The 18574-nt window shown below is 45.3% G+C and overlaps 1 protein-coding gene across 2 annotated transcripts in view; it reads right to left on the bottom strand.

Moving 5' to 3' along the window:
* The window catches only part of LOC116354333 (uncharacterized), a 30222-nt gene extending 12056 nt beyond the window's left edge, over positions 1-18166 (bottom strand). Inside the window, exons 1-3 of one of the 2 annotated variants that reach the window (XM_031793174.1) lie at positions 17777-18166; positions 15440-16199; positions 13928-14116 (exon numbers count right to left, since the gene is read on the bottom strand). In XM_031793174.1, coding sequence (XP_031649034.1) covers positions 13928-14116; positions 15440-16199; positions 17777-17849 — 1022 coding nt within the window. In that variant the 5' untranslated portion in view covers positions 17850-18166. The remainder of the gene's footprint in view (positions 1-13927; positions 14117-15439; positions 16200-17776) is intronic. The other variant, XM_031793175.1, reaches the window with a different exon arrangement.
* Positions 18167-18574: the final 408 nt, after the last annotated feature.

Raw genomic sequence — 18574 nt, forward strand, 5'->3', positions numbered from 1 at the left:
TCTCTTCCCTCTCTTTCTCTGTATCTTCTTTCTCTGTATCTCTATCGTCCCCTCTCTTTCTCTGTATCTCTCTTCCCCTCTCTTTCTCTGTATCTCTCTTCCCCTCTCTTTCTCTTATCTCTCTTTCTCTGTATCTCTCTTCCCCTCTCTTTCTCTGTAATCTCTTTCCCCTCTCTTCTCTCTTGTATCTCTTCCTTCCCCTCTCTTTCTCTGTATCTCTTCTTCTCTGTATCTCTCATCCCCTCTTTCTCTGTATCTCTCTTCCCCTCTCTTTCTCTGTATCTCTCTTCCCCTCTCTTTCTGTATCTCTCTTCCCCTCTCTTTCTCTGTATCTCTCTCCCCTCTTCTTTCTCTGTATCTCTCTCCCCTCTCTTTCTCTGTATCTCTCATCCCCTCTCTTTCTCTGTATCTCTCTTTTCTCTGTATCTCTCTTCCCCTCTCTTTCTCTGTATCTCTCTTCCCCTCTCTTTCTCTGTATCTCTCTTCCCCTCTCTTTCTCTGTATCTCTCTTTCTCTGTATCTCTCTTCCCCCTCTCTTTCTCTGTATCTCTCTTCCCCTCTCTTTCTCTGTATCTCTCTTTCTCTGTATCTCTCGTCCCCCTCTCTTCTCTGTATCTCTCATCCCCTCTCTTTCTCTGTATCTCCTTCTCTGTATCTCTCTTCCCTCTCTTTCTCTGTATCCTCTCCCCTCTCTTTCTCTGTATCTCTCTTCCCCTCTCTTTCTCTATTCTCTTCTCTGTATCTCTCTTCCCCTCTCTTTCTCTGTATCTCTCTTCCCCTCTCTTTCTGTATCTCTCATCCCCCTCTCTTTCTCTGTATCTCTCTTCCCCTCTCTTTCTCTGTATCTCTCATCCCCTCTCTTTCTCTGTATCTCTCATCCCCTCTCTTTCTCTGTATCTCTCTTTCTCTGTATCTCTCTCCCCTCTTCTTTCTCTGCATCTCTCTTCCCCTCTCTTTCTCTGTATCTCTCTTCCCCTCTCTTTCTCTGTATCTCTCTTCCCCTCTCTTTCTCTGTATCTCTCTTCCCCTCTCTTCTCTGTATCTCTCTTCCCTCTCTTTCTCTTATCTCTCTTTCTCTGTATCTCTCTTCCCCTCTCTTTCTCTGTATCTCTCTCCCTCTCTTTCTCTGTATCTCTCTTCTCTGTATCTCTCTTCCCCTCTCTTTCTCTGTATCCCTCTCATCCCCCTCTCTTTCTCTGATCTCCTCTTTTCTCTGTATCTCTCTCCCCTCTCTTTCTCTGTATCTCCTCTCCCCTCTCTTTCTCTGTATCTCTCTTTCTCTGTATCTCTCTTCCCCTCTTCTTCCTCTGTATCTCTCTTTCTCTGTATCTCTCTCCCCCTCTCTTCTCTGTATCTCTCATCCCCTCTCTTTCTCTGTATCTCTCATCCCCTCTCTTTCTCTGTATCTCTCTCCCCTCTCTTTCTCTGTATCTCTCTTCCCTCTCTTTCTCTGTATCTCTCATCCCCTCTCTTTCTCTGTATCTCTCTTCCCCTCTCTTTCTCTTCCCCTCTCTTTCTCTGTATCCTCTTTCTCTGTATCTCTCTTCCCCTCTCTTTCTCTGTATCTCTCTTCCCCTCTCTTTTCTCTGTATCTCTCTTCCCCTCTCTTTCTCTGTATCTCTCTTCCCCTCTCTTTCTCTGTATCTCTCTTCCCCTCTCTTTCTCTGTATCTCTCTCCCCTCTCTTTCTCTGTATCTCTCTTTCTCTTTCCCTCTTTTCTCTCTATCCCCTCTCTTTCTCTGTATCTCTCCCCCTCTCTTTCTCTGTATCTCTCTTTCTCTGTATCTCTCTTCCCCCTCTCTTTCTCTGTATCTCTCTTCCCCTCTCTTTCTCTGTATCTCTCTTCCCCTCTCTTTCTCTGTATCTCTCTTTCTCTGTATCTCTCATCCCCTCTCTTTCTCTGTATCTCTCTTCCCCTCTCTTTCTCTGTATCTCTCTTTCTCTGTATCTCTCTTCCCCTCTCTTTCTCTGTATCTCTCTTCCCCTCTCTTTCTCTGTATCTCTCATCCCCTCTCTTTCTCTGTATCTTCTCATCCCCTCTCTTCTCTGTATCTCTCATCCCCTCTCTTTCTCTGTATCTCTCTTTCTCTGTATCTCTCTTCCCCTCTCTTTCTCTGTATCTCTCTCCCCTCTCTTTCCTCTCTCTCATCCCCTCTTCTCTGTATCTCTCTTCCCCTCTCTTTCTCTGTATCTCTCTTCCCCTCTCTTTCTCGATCTCTCTTCCCTCTCTTTCTCTGTATCTCTCTTTCTCTGTATCTCTCTTCCCCTCTCTTTCTCTGCATCTCTCTTCCCCTCTCTTTCTCTGCATCTCTCTTCCCCTCTCTTTCTTTATCTCTCATCCCCTCTCTTTCTCTGTATCTCTCATCCCCTCCTTCTCTGTATCTCTCTTTCTCTGTATCTCTCTTCCCCTCTCTTTCTCTGCATCTCTCTTCCCCTCTCTTTCTCTATCTCTCATCCCCTCTCTTTCTCTGTATCTCTCTTCCCCTCTCTTTCTCTGTATCTCTCATCCCCTCTCTTTCTCTGTATCTCTCATCCCCTCTCTTTCTCTGTATCTCTCTTTCTCTGTATCTCTCTTCCCCTCTCTTTCTCTGTATCTCTCTTCCCCTCTCTTTCTCTGTATCTCTCTTCCCCTCTCTTTCTCTGTATCTCTCTTCCCCTCTCTTTCTCTGTATCTCTCTTCCCCTCTCTTTCTCTGTATCTCTCTTCCCCTCTCTTTCTCTGTATCTCTCTTCCCCTCTCTTTCTCTGTATCTCTCTTCCCCTCTCTTTCTCTGTATCTCTCTTTCCCTGTATCTCTCGTCCCCTCTCTTTCTCTGTATCTCTCTTCCCCTCTCTTTCTCTGTATTTCTCTTTCTCTGTATCTCTCGTCCCCTCTCTTTCTCTGTATCTCTCATCCCCTCTCTTTCTCTGTATCTCTCTTTCTCTGTATCTCTCGTCCCCTCTCTTTCTCTGTATCTCTCTTCCCCTCTCTTTCTCTGTATCTCTCTTTCTCTGTATCTCTCTTCCCTCTCTTTCTCTGTATCTCTCTTTCTCTGTATCTCTCTTCCCCTCTCTTTCTCTGTATCTCTCATCCCCTCTCTTTCTCTGTATCTCTCTTCCCCTCTCTTTCTCTGTATCTCTCTTCCCCTCTCTTTCTCTGTGTCTCTCTTCCCCTCTCTTTCTCTGTATCTCTCATCCCCTCTCTTTCTCTGTATCTCTCTTCCCCTCTCTTTCTCTGTATCTCTCTTTCTCTTCCCCTCTTTTTCTCTGTATCTCTCTTTCTCTGTATCTCTCTTCCCCTCTCTTTCTCTGTATCTCTCTTTCTCTGTATCTCTCTTCCCCTCTCTTTCTCTGTATCTCTCTTCCCCTCTCTTTCTCTGTATCTCTCTTTCTCTGTATCTCTCTTCCCCTCTCTTTCTCTGTATCTCTCTTTCTCTGTATCTCTCGTCCCCTCTCTTTCTCTGTATCTCTCATCCCCTCTCTTTCTCTGTATCTCTCATCCCCTCTCTTTCTCTGTATCGCTCATCCCTCTCTTCTCTGTATCTCTCTTTCTCTGTATCTCTCATCCCTCTCTTTCTCTGTATCTCTCTTCCCCTCTCTTCTCTGTATCTCTCATCCCCTCTATTTCCTTGTATCTCTCTTGCTCTCTATCTCTCATCACCTCTCTTCTCTGTATCTCCTTCCCTCTCTTTCTCTGCATCTCTCTTCCCCTCTCTTTCTCTGTATCTCTCTTCCCCTCTCTTTCCTCTGTATCTCTCCTTCCCCTCTCTTTCTCTGTATCTCTCCTTCCCCTCTCTTTCTCTGTATCTCTCATCCCCTCTCTTTCTCTGTATCTCTCTTTCTCTGTATCTCTCTTCCCCTCTCTTTCTCTGTATCTCTCTTCCCCTCTCTTTCTCTGTATCTCTCTTTCTCTGTATCTCTCTTCCCCTCTCTTTCTCTGTATCTCTCTTTCTCTGTATCTCTCGTCCCCTCTCTTTCTCTGTATCTCTCATCCCCTCTCTTTCTCTGTATCTCTCATCCTCTCTCTTTCTCTGTATCTCTCATCCCCTCTCTTTCTCTGTATCTCTCTTTCTCTGTATCTCTCATCCCCTCTCTTTCTCTGTATCTCTCTTCCCCTCTCTTTCTCTGTATCTCTCATCCCCTCTATTTCTCTGTATCTCTCTTTCTCTGTATCTCTCATCCCCTCTCTTTCTCTGTATCTCTCTTCCCCTCTCTTTCTCTGCATCTCTCTTCCCTCTCTTTCTCTGTATCTCTCTTCCCCTCTCTTTCTCTGTATCTCTCTTCCCCTCTCTTTCTCTGTATCTCTCTTCCCCTCTCTTTCTCTGTATCTCTCATCCCCTCTCTTTCTCTGTATCTCTCTTTCTCTGTATCTCTCTTCCCCTCTCTTTCTCTGTATCTCTCTTCCCCTCTCTTTCTCTGTATCTCTCTTTCTCTGTATCTCTCGTCCCCTCTCTTTCTCTGTATCTCTCATCCCCTCTCTTTCTCTGTATCTCTCATCCCCTCTCTTTCTCTGTATCTCTCATCCCCTCTCTTTCTCTGTATCTCTCTTTCTCTGTATCTCTCATCCCCTCTCTTTCTCTGTATCTCTCTTCCCCTCTCTTTCTCTGTATCTCTCATCCCCTCTCTTTCTCTGTATCTCTCTTTCTCTGTATCTCTCATCCCCTCTCTTTCTCTGTATCTCTCTTCCCCTCTCTTTCTCTGCATCTCTCTTCCCCTCTCTTTCTCTGTATCTCTCTTCCCCTCTCTTTCTCTGTATCTCTCTTCCCCTCTCTTTCTCTGTATCTCTCTTCCCCTCTCTTTCTCTGTATCTCTCTTCCCCTCTCTTTCTCTGTATCTCTCTTCCCCTCTCTTTCTCTGTATCTCTCTTTCTCTGTATCTCTCTTCCCCTCTCTTTCTCTGTATCTCTCTTTCTCTGTATCTCTCGTCCCCTCTCTTTCTCTGTATCTCTCATCCCCTCTCTTTCTCTGTATCTCTCATCCCCTCTCTTTCTCTGTATCTCTCATCCCCTCTCTTTCTCTGTATCTCTCATCCCCTCTCTTTCTCTGTATCTCTCTTTCTCTGTATCTCTCTTCCCCTCTCTTTCTCTGTATCTCTCTTCCCCTCTCTTTCTCTGTATCTCTCTTTCTCTGTATCTCTCTTCCCCTCTCTTTCTCTGTATCTCTCTTTCTCTGTATCTCTCGTCCCCTCTCTTTCTCTGTATCTCTCATCCCCTCTCTTTCTCTGTATCTCTCATCCCCTCTCTTTCTCTGTATCTCTCATCCCTCTCTTTCTCTGTATCTCTCTTTCTCTGTATCTCTCATCCCCTCTCTTTCTCTGTATCTCTCTTCCCCTCTCTTTCTCTGTATCTCTCATCCCCTCTATTTCTCTGTATCTCTCTTTCTCTGTATCTCTCATCACCTCTCTTTCTCTGTATCTCTCTTCCCCTCTCTTTCTCTGCATCTCTCTTCCCCTCTCTTTCTCTGTATCTCTCTTCCCCTCTCTTTCTCTGTATCTCTCTTCCCCTCTCTTTCTCTGTATCTCTCTTCCCATCTCTTTCTCTGTATCTCTCATCCCCTCTCTTTCTCTGTATCTCTCTTTCTCTGTATCTCTCTTCCCCTCTCTTTCTCTGTATCTCTCATCCCCTCTCTTTCTCTGTATCTCTCTTTCTCTGTATCTCTCTTCCCCTCTCTTTCTCTGCATCTCTCTTCCCCTCTCTTTCTCTATCTCTCATCCCCTCTCTTTCTCTGTATCTCTCTTCCCCTCTCTTTCTCTGTATCTCTCATCCTCTCTCTTTCTCTGTATCTCTCATCCCCTCTCTTTCTCTGTATCTCTCTTTCTCTGTATCTCTCTTCCCTCTCTTTCTCTGCATCTCTCTTCCCCTCTCTTTCTCTGTATCTCTCTTCCCCTCTCTTTCTCTGTATCTCTTTCCCCTCTCTTTCTCTGTATCTCTCTTCCCCTCTCTTTCTCTGTATCTCTCTTCCCCTCTCTTTCTCTGTATCTCTCTTCCCCTCTCTTTCTCTGTATCTCTCTTTCTCTGTATCTCTCTTCCCCTCTCTTTCTCTGTATCTCTCTTCCCCTCTCTTTCTCTGTATCTCTCTTCCCCTCTCTTTCTCTGTATCTCTCTTCCCCTCTCTTTCTCTGTATCTCTCTTTCTCTGTATCTCTCGTCCCCTCTCTTTCTCTGTATCTCTCATCCCCTCTCTTTCTCTGTATCTCTCATCCCCTCTCTTTCTCTGTATCTCTCATCCCTCTCTTTCTCTGTATCTCTCTTTCTCTGTATCTCTCGTCCCCTCTCTTTCTCTGTATCTCTCATCCCTCTCTTTCTCTGTATCTCTCTTTCTCTGTATCTCTCGTCCCCTCTCTTTCTCTGTATCTCTCTTCCCCTCTCTTTCTCTGTATCTCTCTTTCTCTGTATCTCTCTTCCCCTCTCTTTCTCTGTATCTCTCTTTCTCTGTATCTCTCATCCCCTCTCTTTCTCTGTATCTCTCTTCCCCTCTCTTTCTCTGTATCTCTCTTCCCCTCTCTTTCTCTGTATCTCTCATCCCCTCTCTTTCTCTGTATCTCTCTTCCCTCTCTTTTCTTCCCCTCTCTTTCTCTGTATCTCTCTTTCTCTGTATCTCTCTTCCCTCTCTTTTCTCTGTATCTCTCATCCCCTCTCTTTCTCTGTATCTCTCTTCCCCTCTCTTTCTCTGTATCTCTCTTCCCCTCTCTTTCTCTGTATCTCTCATCCCCTCTCTTTCTCTGTATCTCTCTTCCCCTCTCTTTCTCTGTATCTCTCTTCTTCCCCTCTCTTTCTCTGTATCTCTCTTTCTCTGTATCTCTCTTCCCCTCTCTTTCTCTGTATCTCTCTTCTCTGTATCTCTCTTCCCCTCTCTTTCTCTGTATCTCTCTTCCCCTCTCTTTCTCTGTATCTCTCTTCCCCTCTCTTTCTCTGTATCTCTCTCCCCTCTCTTTCTCTGTATCTCTCTTTCTCTGTATCTCTCATCCCCTCTCTTTCTCTGTATCTCTCTTCCCCTCTCTTTCTCTGTATCTCTCTTTCTCTGTATCTCTCGTCCCTCTCTTTCTCTGTATCTCTCTTCCCCTCTCTTTCTCTGTATCTCTCTTTCCTCTGTATCTCTCTTCCCCTCTCTTTCTCTGTATCTCTCTTTCTCTGTATCTCTCATCCCCTCTCTTTTCTCTGTATCTCTCTTCCCCTCTCTTTCTCTGTATCTCTCTTCCCCTCTCTTTCTCTGTATCTCTTCCCCTCTCTTTCTCTGTATCTCTCTTCCCCTCTCTTTCTCTCTTCCCCTCTCTTTCTCTGTATCTCTCTTTCTCTGTATCTCTCTTCCCCTCTCTTTTTCTGTCTCTCATCCCCTCTCTTTCTCTGTATCTCTCTTCCCCTCTCTTTCTCTGTATCTCTCTTCCCTCTCTTTCTCTGTATCTCTCATCCCCTCTCTTTCTCTGTATCTCTCTTCCCCTCTCTTTCTCTGTTCTCTCTTTTCTTTCCCCTCTTTTTCTCTGTATCTCTCTTTCTCTGTATCTCTCTTCCCCTCTCTTTCTCTGTATCTCTCTTTCTCTGTATCTCTCGTCCCCTCTCTTTCTCTGTATCTCTCATCCCCTCTCTTTCTCTGTATCTCTCATCCCCTCTCTTTCTCTGTATCTCTCATCCCCTCTCTTTCTCTGTATCTCTCTTTCTCTGTATCTCTCATCCCCTCTCTTTCTCTGTATCTCTCTTCCCCTCTCTTTCTCTGTATCTCTCATCCCCTCTATTTCTCTGTATCTCTCTTTCTCTGTATCTCTCATCACCTCTCTTTCTCTGTATCTCTCTTCCCCTCTCTTTCTCTGTATCTCTCTTCCCCTCTCTTTCTCTGTATCTCTCTTCCCTCTCTTTCTCTGTATCTCTCTTCCCCTCTCTTTCTCTGTATCTCTCTTCCCCTCTCTTTCTCTGTATCTCTCATCCCCTCTCTTTCTCTGTATCTCTCTTTCTCTGTATCTCTCTTTCCCTCTCTTTCTCTGTATCTCTCTTCCCTCTCTTTCTCTGTATCTCTCTTCCCCTCTCTTTCTCTGTATCTCTCTTTCTCTGTATCTCTCATCCCCTCTCTTTCTCTGTATCTCTCTTCCCTCTCTTTCTCTGTATCTCTCTTTCTCTGTATCTCTCGTCCCCTCTCTTTTTCTCTGTATCTCTCTTCCCCTCTCTTTCTCTGTATCTCTCTTTCTCTGTATCTCTCTTCCCCTCTCTTTCTCTGTATCTCTCTTCCCCTCTCTTTCTCTGTATCTCTCATCCCCTCTCTTTCTCTGTATCTCTCTTTCTCTGTATCTCTCTTCCCCTCTCTTTCTCTGCATCTCTCTTCCCCTCTCTTTCTCTATCTCTCATCCCCTCTCTTTCTCTGTATCTCTCTTCCCCTCTCTTTCTCTGTATCTCTCATCCTCTCTCTTTCTCTGTATCTCTCATCCCCTCTCTTTCTCTGTATCTCTCTTTCTCTGTATCTCTCTCCCCTCTCTTTCTCTGTATCTCTCTTCCCCTCTCTTTCTCTGTATCTCTCTTCCCCTCTCTTTCTCTGTATCTCTCTTCCCCTCTCTTTCTCTGTATCTCTCTTCCCCTCTCTTTCTCTGTATCTCTCTTCCCCTCTCTTTCTCTGTATCTCTCTTCCCCTCTCTTTCTCTGTATCTCTCTTCCCCTCTCTTTCTCTGTATCTCTCTTTCTCTGTATCTCTCGTCCCCTCTCTTTCTCTGTATCTCTCTTCCCCTCTCTTTCTCTGTATCTCTCTTTCTCTGTATCTCTCTTCCCCTCTCTTTCTCTGTATCTCTCATCCCCTCTCTTTCTCTGTATCTCTCTTTCTCTGTATCTCTCTTCCCCTCTCTTTCTCTGTATCTCTCTTCCCCTCTCTTTCTCTGTATCTCTCTTTCTCTGTATCTCTCTTCCCCTCTCTTTCTCTGTATCTCTCTTTCTCTGTATCTCTCTTCCCCTCTCTTTCTCTGTATCTCTCATCCCCTCTCTTTCTCTGTATCTCTCATCCCCTCTCTTCTCTGTATCTCTCTTCCCCTCTCTTTCTCTGTATCTCTCTTCCCCTCTCTTTCTCTGTATCTCTCATCCCCTCTCTTTCTCTGTATCTCTCTTCCCCTCTCTTTCTCTTCCCCTCTCTTTCTCTGTATCTCTCTTTCTCTGTATCTCTCTTCCCCTCTCTTTCTCTGTATCTCTCATCCCCTCTCTTTCTCTGTATCTCTCTTCCCCTCTCTTTCTCTGTATCTCTCTTCCCCTCTCTTTCTCTGTATCTCTCTTCCCCTCTCTTTCTCTGTATCTCTCTTCCCCTCTCTTTCTCTGTATCTCTCTTCTTCTCTTCCCTCTCTTTCTCTGTATCTCTCTTTCTCTGTATCTCTCTCTCCCCTCTCTTTCTCTGTATCTCTCTTTCTCTGTATCTCTCGTCCCCTCTCTTTCTCTGTATCTCTCATCCCCTCTCTTTCTTTCTCTGTATCTCTCATCCCCTCTCTTTCTCTGTATCTCTCATCCCCTCTCTTTCTCTGTATCTCTCTTTCTCTGTATCTCTCATCCCCTCTCTTTCTCTGTATCTCTCTTCCCCTCTCTTTCTCTGTATCTCTCATCCCCTCTCTTTCTCTGTATCTCTCTTTCTCTGTATCTCTCATCCCCTCTCTTTCTCTGTATCTCTCTTCCCCTCTCTTTCTCTGCATCTCTCTTCCCCTCTCTTTCTCTGTATCTCTCTTCCCCTCTCTTTCCTGTATCTCTCTTCCCTCTCTTTCTCTGTATCTCTCTTCCCCTCTCTTTCTCTGTATCTCTCATCCCCTCTCTTTCTCTGTATCTCTCTTTCTCTGTATCTCTCTTCCCCTCTCTTTCTCTGTATCTCTCTTCCCCTCTCTTTCTCTGTATCTCTCATCCCCTCTCTTTCTCTGTATCTCTCTTTCTCTGTATCTCTCATCCCCTCTCTTTCTCTGTATCTCTCATCCCCTCTCTTTCTCTGTATCTCTCTTTCTCTGTATCTCTCATCCCCTCTCTTTCTCTGTATCTCTCATCCCCTCTCTTTCTCTGTATCTCTCATCCCCTCTCTTTCTCTGTATCTCTCTTCCCCTCTCTTTCTCTGTATCTCTCATCCCCTCTCTTTCTCTGTATCTCTCTTTCTCTGTATCTCTCTTCCCCTCTCTTTCTCTGCATCTCTCTTCCCCTCTCTTTCTCTGTATCTCTCTTCCCCTCTCTTTCTCTGTATCTCTCTTCCCCTCTCTTTCTCTGTATCTCTCTTCCCCTCTCTTTCTCTGTATCTCTCTTCCCCTCTCTTTCTCTGTATCTCTCTTTCTCTGTATCTCTCTTCCCCTCTCTTTCTCTATCTCTCTTCCCCTCTCTTTCTCTGTATCTCTCTTCCCCTCTCTTTCTCTGTATCTCTCATCCCCTCTCTTTCTCTGTATCTCTCATCCCCTCTCTTTCTCTGTATCTCTCTTTCTCTGTATCTCTCTTCCCCTCTCTTTCTCTGCATCTCTCTTCCCCTCTCTTTCTCTATCTCTCATCCCCTCTCTTTCTCTGTATCTCTCTTCCCCTCTCTTTCTCTGTATCTCTCATCCCCTCTCTTTCTCTGTATCTCTCATCCCCTCTCTTTCTCTGTATCTCTCTTTCTCTGTATCTCTCTTCCCCTCTCTTTCTCTGCATCTCTCTTCCCCTCTCTTTCTCTGTATCTCTCTTCCCCTCTCTTTCTCTGTATCTCTCTTCCCCTCTCTTTCTCTGTATCTCTCTTCCCCTCTCTTTCTCTGTATCTCTCTTCCCCTCTCTTTCTCTGTATCTCTCTTCCCCTCTCTTTCTCTGTATCTCTCTTTCTCTGTATCTCTCGTCCCCTCTCTTTCTCTGTATCTCTCTTCCCCTCTCTTTCTCTGTATCTCTCTTTCTCTGTATCTCTCGTCCCCTCTCTTTCTCTGTATCTCTCATCCCCTCTCTTTCTCTGTATCTCTCTTTCTCTGTATCTCTCGTCCCCTCTCTTTCTCTGTATCTCTCTTCCCCTCTCTTTCTCTGTATCTCTCTTTCTCTGTATCTCTCTTCCCCTCTCTTTCTCTGTATCTCTCTTTCTCTGTATCTCTCTTCCCCTCTCTTTCTCTGTATCTCTCTTCCCTCTCTTTCTCTGTATCTCTCTTCCCCTCTCTTTCTCTGTATCTCTCATCCCCTCTCTTTCTCTGTATCTCTCTTCCCCTCTCTTTCTCTGTATCTCTCATCCCCTCTCTTTCTCTGTATCTCTCTTCCCCTCTCTTTCTCTTCCCCTCTCTTTCTCTGTATCTCTCTTTCTCTGTATCTCTCTTCCCCTCATCTTTTTCTGTATCTCTCATCCCTCTCTTTCTCTGTATCTCTCTTCCCCTCTCTTTCTCTGTATCTCTCTTCCCCTCTCTTTCTCTGTATCTCTCTTCCCCTCTCTTTCTCTGTATCTCTCTTCCCCTCTCTTTCTCTGTATCTCTCTTTCTCTGTATCTCTCTTCCCCTCTCTTTCTCTGTATCTCTCTTTCTCTTCCCCTCTTTTTCTCTGTATCTCTCTTTCTCTGTATCTCTCTTCCCTCTCTTCTCTGTATCTCTTCTTTCTCTGTATCTCTCTTCCCCTTCTTTCTCTGTATCTCTCTTCCCTCTCTTTCTCTGTATCTCTCTTCCCCTCCTTTCTCTGTATCTCTCATCCCCTCTCTTTCTCTGTATCTCTCTTCCCTTCTTTCTCTGTATCTCTCTTTCTCTTCACCTCTTTTTCTCTGTAATCTCTCTTTCTCTGTATCTCTCTTCCCCTCTCTTTCTCTGTATCTCTCTTTCTCTGTATCTCTCTTCCCCTCTCTTTCTCTGTATCGCTCATCCCCATCTCTTTCTCTGTATCTCTCTTTCTCTGCATCTCTCTTCCCCTCTCTTTCTCTGTATCTCTCATCCCCTCTCTTTCTCTGTATCTCTCATCCCCTCTCTTTCTCTGTATCTCTCTTTCTCTGTATCTCTCTTCCCCTCTCTTTCTCTGTATCTCTCTTCCCCTCTCTTTCTCTGTATCTCTCTTCCCCTCTCTTTCTCTGTATCTCTCATCCCTCTCTTTCTCTGTATCTCTCTTCCCTCTCTTTCTCTTCCCCCTCTTTCTCTGTATCTCTCTTTTCTCTGTATCTCTCTTCCCCTCTCTTTTTCTGTATCTCTCATCCCCTCCCTTCTCTGTATCTCTCTTCCCTCTCTTTCTCTGTATCTCTCTTCCCCTCTCTTTCTCTGTATCTCTCTTCCCCTCTCTTTCTCTGTATCTCTCTTCCCCTCTCTTTCTCTGTATCTCTCTTTCTCTGTATCTCTCTTCCCCTCTTTTTCTCTGTATCTCTCTTTCTCTGTATCTCTCTTCCCCTCTCTTTCTCTGTATCTCTCTTTCTCTGTATCTCTCATCCCCTCTCTTTCTCTGTATCTCTCTTCCCCTCTCTTTCTCTGTATCTCTCTTTCCCTCTCTTTCTCTGTATCTCTCATTCCCCTCTCTTTCTTCTGTATCTCTCTTCCCCTCTCTTTCTCTGTATCTCTCTTTCTCTTCCCCTCTTTTCTCTGTATCTCTCTTTCTCTGTATCTCTCTTCCCCTCTCTTTCTCTGTATCTCTCTTTCTCTGCATCTCTCTTCCCCTCTCTTTCTCTGTATCTCTCATCCCCTCTCTTTTCCTCGTAAGCTCTCTTTCCCCTCTCTTTCTCTGCTATCTTCTGTTCCCCTCTCTTTCTCTGTATTTCTCTTTCCTCTGTATCTCTTTAATCTCTCATCCCCTCTCTTTCTCTGTATCTCTCTTCCCCTCTCTTTCTCTGTATCTCTCTCCCCTCTCTATTCGTCTGTAATCTCTCTCCCCTCTCTTTTCTCGTGTACCTCTCAATCCCCTCTCTTTCTCTGTATCTCTCTTCTCTGTATTCTCTTTCTCTGTATCCTCTGGTATCTCTCATCCCCTCTCTTTCTCTGTATCTCCTCTTCCCCTCTCTTTCTCTTGATCTCTCTTTCCCCTCATCTTTCTCTGTATATCTCATCCCCTCTCTTTCTCTGTATCTCTCTTCCCCTCTCTTCTCTGTATCTCTCTTCCCCTCTCTTTCTCTGTATCTCTCATCCCCTCTCTTTCTCTGTATCTCTCTTTCTCTGTATCTCTCTTTCTCTGTATCTCTCTTCCCCTCTCTTTCTCTGTATCTCTCTTTCTCTGTATCTCTCTTCCCCTCTATCTCTCATCCCCTCTCTTTCTCTGTATCTCCTCTTTCTCTGTATTTCTCTTTCTCTGTATCTCTCTTCCCCTCTCTTTCTCTGTATCTCTCTTCCCCTCTCTTTCTCTGTATCTCTCTTCTCTGTATCTCTCTTCCCCTCTCTTTCTCTGTATCTCTCTTCCCCTCTCTCTCTATTGTATCTCTCTTCCCCTCTCTCTCTGTATCTCTCTTCCCCTCTCTCTCATTATCTCTCTTCCCCTCTCTCTGTATCTCTCTTTCCCCTCTCTTTCACTGTATCTCTCTTCCCCTCTCTCTCTGTATCTCTCTTCCCCTCTCTCTCTGTATCTCTCTTCCCCTCTCTCTCTGTGCCTCTCTTCCCTCTCTCTCTGTGCCTCTCTTCCCCTCTCTCTCTGTGTCTCTCTTCCCCTCTCTCTTTGTATCTCTCTTCCCCTCTCTCTCTGTATCTCTCTTCCCCTCTCTCTCTGTGTCTCTCTTCCCCTCTCTCTCTGTATCTCTCTTCCCCTCTCTCTCTGTGTCTCTCTTCCCCCTCTCTCTCTGTTTCTCTCTTCCCCTCTCTCTCTGTAGCTCTCTTCGCCTCTCTCTCTCTGTAGCTCTCTTCCCCTCTCTCTCTCTGTAGCGCTCTTCCCCTCTCTCTCTCTGTAGCTCTCTCGCAGATATTTTTTTCCACTAGTTTATTTAGTATTTTCTTAACTCTATATATTGAACTGCATTGTTGGTTAAGGGCTTGTAATAAAGCATTTCACAGTGAGGTCTACACCTGTTGTATGTGACAAATGAAATGTGATTTGATTATTTCTGTCTCTTTCTCTCTTAGACATACACTGACCTGCGTTTGCGGAGTCGCCTGTTCTCAATCCTCAGGCGGTGGAGTCGTTTGGCGAAGAAGACGATGATGATGATGAGTAGGATGAGGGTCACAGAGGCCACACCCACTACCACACACAGCACCTGGAAGTCTGTCACCACCCAATCACAACGAGAGCCCTTGTTCCACATATAGTCCTGAACATTACATCTAGAGAGATAGGGGTGGGGGGATATTTTAACTATAGAATAGACAGACAGGCAGTAGAATTCAGGAAGCATTTGTGTCTCTAAAACAAACTGCCGCCCTATCTGACGATTGTTGTTACAAAGCAATGTCAATGAGTTGATGTATTGCTACTAGTACTGTAGAAAAACAGAAACGTTGGATGTTCTAAGTCCTCAGCAATGCTTAAAGCACATCAGGAGACCACTATTGAGGTTTGGGACATTTTTTTTTAAATCTTTTTTTTTGCATGTCGTTACCCTTTAATTGCAGTGCTCACCTAGCATAAGGCTGTTTTTAGCAGTGTTTTGGGAGTGCACATGAGACGGTAGAGTTTGCAAAAGAAATACCCAAATAATCAGGAAATCATTCTGCCAGGTAATCATATGCTACTCTGTAGTTAACATTTAATTAAGAATGTTTTTGGGAAAGCCTTTCCATCTACCACTAGCTTCTTCATTAGCATCATCTCGAACAGCGACACAAAGTGTTACAGGGATTCTCGCTGCTTCTTCAGTATGAATCACTGATGCATTCTGTTCATGTCTTAATATACACTTCGGCAAATTAATACATTTTCAATACATTTAGTTGATTCCCTACTAAGTTCAATACATTTAGTTGATTCCCTACTAAGTTCAATACATTTAGTTGATTCCCTACTAAGTTCAATACATTTAGTTGATTCCCTACTAAGTTCAATACATTTAGTTGATTCCCTACTAAGTTCAATACATTTAGTTGATTCCCTACTAAGTTCAATACATTTAGTTGATTCCCTACTAAGTTCAATACATTTAGTTGATTCCCTACTAAGTTCAATACATTTAGTTGATTCCCTACTAAGTTCAATACATTTAGTTGATTCCCTACTAAGTTCAATACATTTTTGAATATTGTTTAATTCTGTTTTAATGTCTGGATTCCGTGATTCAGTCCTTGTTCTCTGCATCTCAGATTTTATCGGGCCTACATGTGCCTGTCCTAGGTTAGATCAGAAGTCTGTCCAGTAATTAAGAGAGAATCAGCCCAGACTAGTCCTATAATAAGATCAACTGGATCAGAGAGGGTGTGTTTCTGTGTTTGACATGTGGAAGGGGAGGTTCAGGTTGGGTAAGGACATATGGACCCCCCCCTGCTGAGTAGGCTTGTGGCCCTGCATGTTTCTACATGTTTGTCAGTGGGGTGTCGATTCTGGTTTTGTTAGAAAGACACCAGCTGTATATTGTTCTGTAGTGTACAAACCACTAAGCCCCACCCACATTATTGTACATGTATTTCTTTCCACTGATGATTGTGCAAAATCACCTGCAGAATGCTCCTATTCCAGTAGCGATGGTACAGACTCCTCTGTTGTAGCAGAACTCAGGCTGTGCGTCACACTGAGACACACACTCACCCCCGACCTCTGACCTCACAAATCCCAGACCACACCCATCTGACCCCTGAGGAGGGGAAGGAGGAGGGGGGGATTGAGACTGAGAGGGGGGCTGAGACTGAGAGGGTGGCTGGGGGTCATCATTGTCAGGGTTAACATTGGGGACAGGGGAGCCAGTGAGCGATTGGTTTTCATCCTCCATGTCTGCCAGAGGGGTCAGGGTCGGATCAGGGTCAAGGGTTGTGTCTATGGTGGAGAGTTCATCAACGGGGGACAAGTAGTCATAGAAATCTGACAGAGTCCAGGCTGTGGGGTCTCCCGCCCGCTGCTGTAGGGGCTGAACTACAGCCGTCAGCCAATCAGAATCAGACGAGAGGTCAGGGGTCAAGGGGCGGTCGGGGTTATGGAACTCCACCTTGATGATATCATCTGAGCGTTCCTGAGATTCCCCGCCAGTTAGCTCTTCTCTGATTGGCTGATCGTCCTGTTCAGTGAAGTCCAAGTGGGAGTGTCTTCTGTGAGAGGGTTTGAGTTTGATGGCGCTGAGAGGAAGTCCAGCCGCTAGTCCTAACCCTAAACCAATCAGCTCTGCTGAGTCATCACCGATAAGCACCGCCCTTTCTACAGCGGAGAAAGATGATTGGCTGTGCTGGACTTCCGTCCTGCTGACGGTGGTCAATGAGAGGTCTCCTGTCAGGTCAATCAGAAGCAACAAATAGATCAGGACACACCCACACATACACAGGAGACAGACAACACCATTGCAATGGATTTTATTCACTTCGCAGCCATGATCATTCAAAATCCAGAGTAGCGTGATTGGAAGCTGATGTGCTCAATTAAAATGAATGGAAAACTGCTCTCTCTCTCCCTCCCTCCCTCCTTCTATACTTTGAAGCAGAAGCTGTGTGTCAGTGTGGATTAGGAGCAGTGATGTTCTAACATGCTCTACTGACCACAGATGAAATTAGATTAGGATTACAGCTATAGGTTAAACACTGACCATGTCGAAATACTCACAGCAATCTACTGACGGACACCACAGGAGAGGAGAAGAGTGTAAAGGAGAGGAGAGGAGCGGAGAGGAGCAGAAAGAGGAGGAGCAGAAAGGAGAGGAGCAGAAAGGAGAGGAGCGGAAAGGAGAGGAGCAGAAAGGAGAGGAGCGGAAAGGAGAGGAGCCGAGAGGAGAAATGTATGGACATGCCACTACACATACAGTTTGTTACCATAGTAACGGATCTGTAGCCATAGAAACAGAGCTCTGACTATGGTAACCAGGTTGGCTTGGCTACGATTGGTCAGAGCTCAGTCCCAACAACCTCTCCTGGCAGGAGAGCACAGGATCATGGGTAGCTATACCAGTTGGCCACTAACACACATGCGCACACACACACAATATGAGTGTGTGTGCTTGTGTTGACGGTGATACATTGTGACAGAATGTTGCTCTCTGGGGCCACAGGGCAGATGGACCTCACAGGGTGGGTCCACACACATTCCAATACGCAGTACACACACACACACACACACACACACACACACACACACACACACACACACACACACACACACACACACACACACACAGGTCATGTAATTCAAATTCCTTATCTCTTCTACACTAATGTTTGATCAACTCCATCTGTGTTTGTATTTGTGATTGTGCACACACGTGTGTGCCCGTGTGCACGCTTGTGTCAGTGTGTGTGTGTGTGTGTGTGTGTGTGTGTGTGTGTGTGCTTGTGTCAGTGTGTGAACATGTGTTTGTGATCTGGGACAGCAGTTGCCCGTTGGCAAAACAACAAATCAGTGATCAATAAAGAAGCTATCAGCTGATCGATTACACTCTCTGATGACCAATGAAGAAGCTATCAGAGTCAGAGTTTATTACTAGCAGTAATAGACAGAAAAAACACTCATTCCATACTATATTCCAAAGTCAGCGACACATTCAGACAAAATAATGACATGCTGAAGATAATGGATTTTATAGTCTCTCTCTCTCGCTGTTGAGCCCACATTTCCAGACGTTTGAGGTGTAATAGTGAACAGACACACACACACACACACACACACACACACACACACACACACACACACACACACACACACACACACACACACACACACACACACACACACACACACACACACACACACACACACACACACACACACACACACACACACACACACACACACACACACACACATAAACACACACACAGAACAGACACACATAAACACACACACAGCAGTGTTCTTACCGTGAGCAGACAGAGAGAGGAGGAGAGACATCATTAACGACCAACTCCACGACTGGCTCTCCCAGCGCGCCATACCACCGTCCTCCGACAAACACCGCGCTACAACACACTGGTACACACACCGATGCACCAGGAAACATACACACCAGACCCAGTTACTCAGCAGCACAGACTCCTTCAGAGTGTGTGAGTGTGTGTGTGTGTGTGTCTGTCTGTCAGTGTGTGTCTGTCAGTGTGTGTGTTTATGAGTATGTGTCAGTGTGTGTGTGTAGCAGTGATAATCCAGGCATAAACCCTCTCTGTGTTCAGATCTGTTGCCGGTGAGACATGGCTGCACTGTCTGTGGTCTGGGGTTGTTCTGCTCCACTGTCTGTTCCTCTGTCTGTTGGTTTAGTCTGTTCCCCCCTCTGTTGGTTTAGTCCGTTCCCCCCTCTGTTGGTTTAGTCCGTTCCCCCCTCTGTTGGTTTAGTCCGTTCCCCCATCTTTTGGTTTAGTTTCTTCCTCCCTCTGTTGGTTTAGTCTGTTCCTTTGTCTGTTGGTTTAGTCTGTTCCTCCCTCTGTTGGTTTAGTCTGTTCCTCCATCTGTTGGTTTAGTCTGTTCCTCCCTCTGTTGGTTTAGTCTGTTCCTTTGTCTGTTGGTTTAGTCTGTTCCTCCCTCTGTTGGTTTAGTCTGTTCCTCCCTCTGTTGGTTTAGTCTGTTCCTTTGTCTGTTGGATTAGTCTGTTCCTCCCTCTGTTGGTTTAGTCTGTTCCTCCATCTGTTGGTTTAGTCTGTTCCTCCCTCTGTTGGTTTAGTCTG

This window comes from Oncorhynchus kisutch, linkage group LG17, assembly GCF_002021735.2.
Source record: "Oncorhynchus kisutch isolate 150728-3 linkage group LG17, Okis_V2, whole genome shotgun sequence".
Lineage (NCBI taxonomy): Eukaryota > Metazoa > Chordata > Actinopteri > Salmoniformes > Salmonidae > Oncorhynchus > Oncorhynchus kisutch.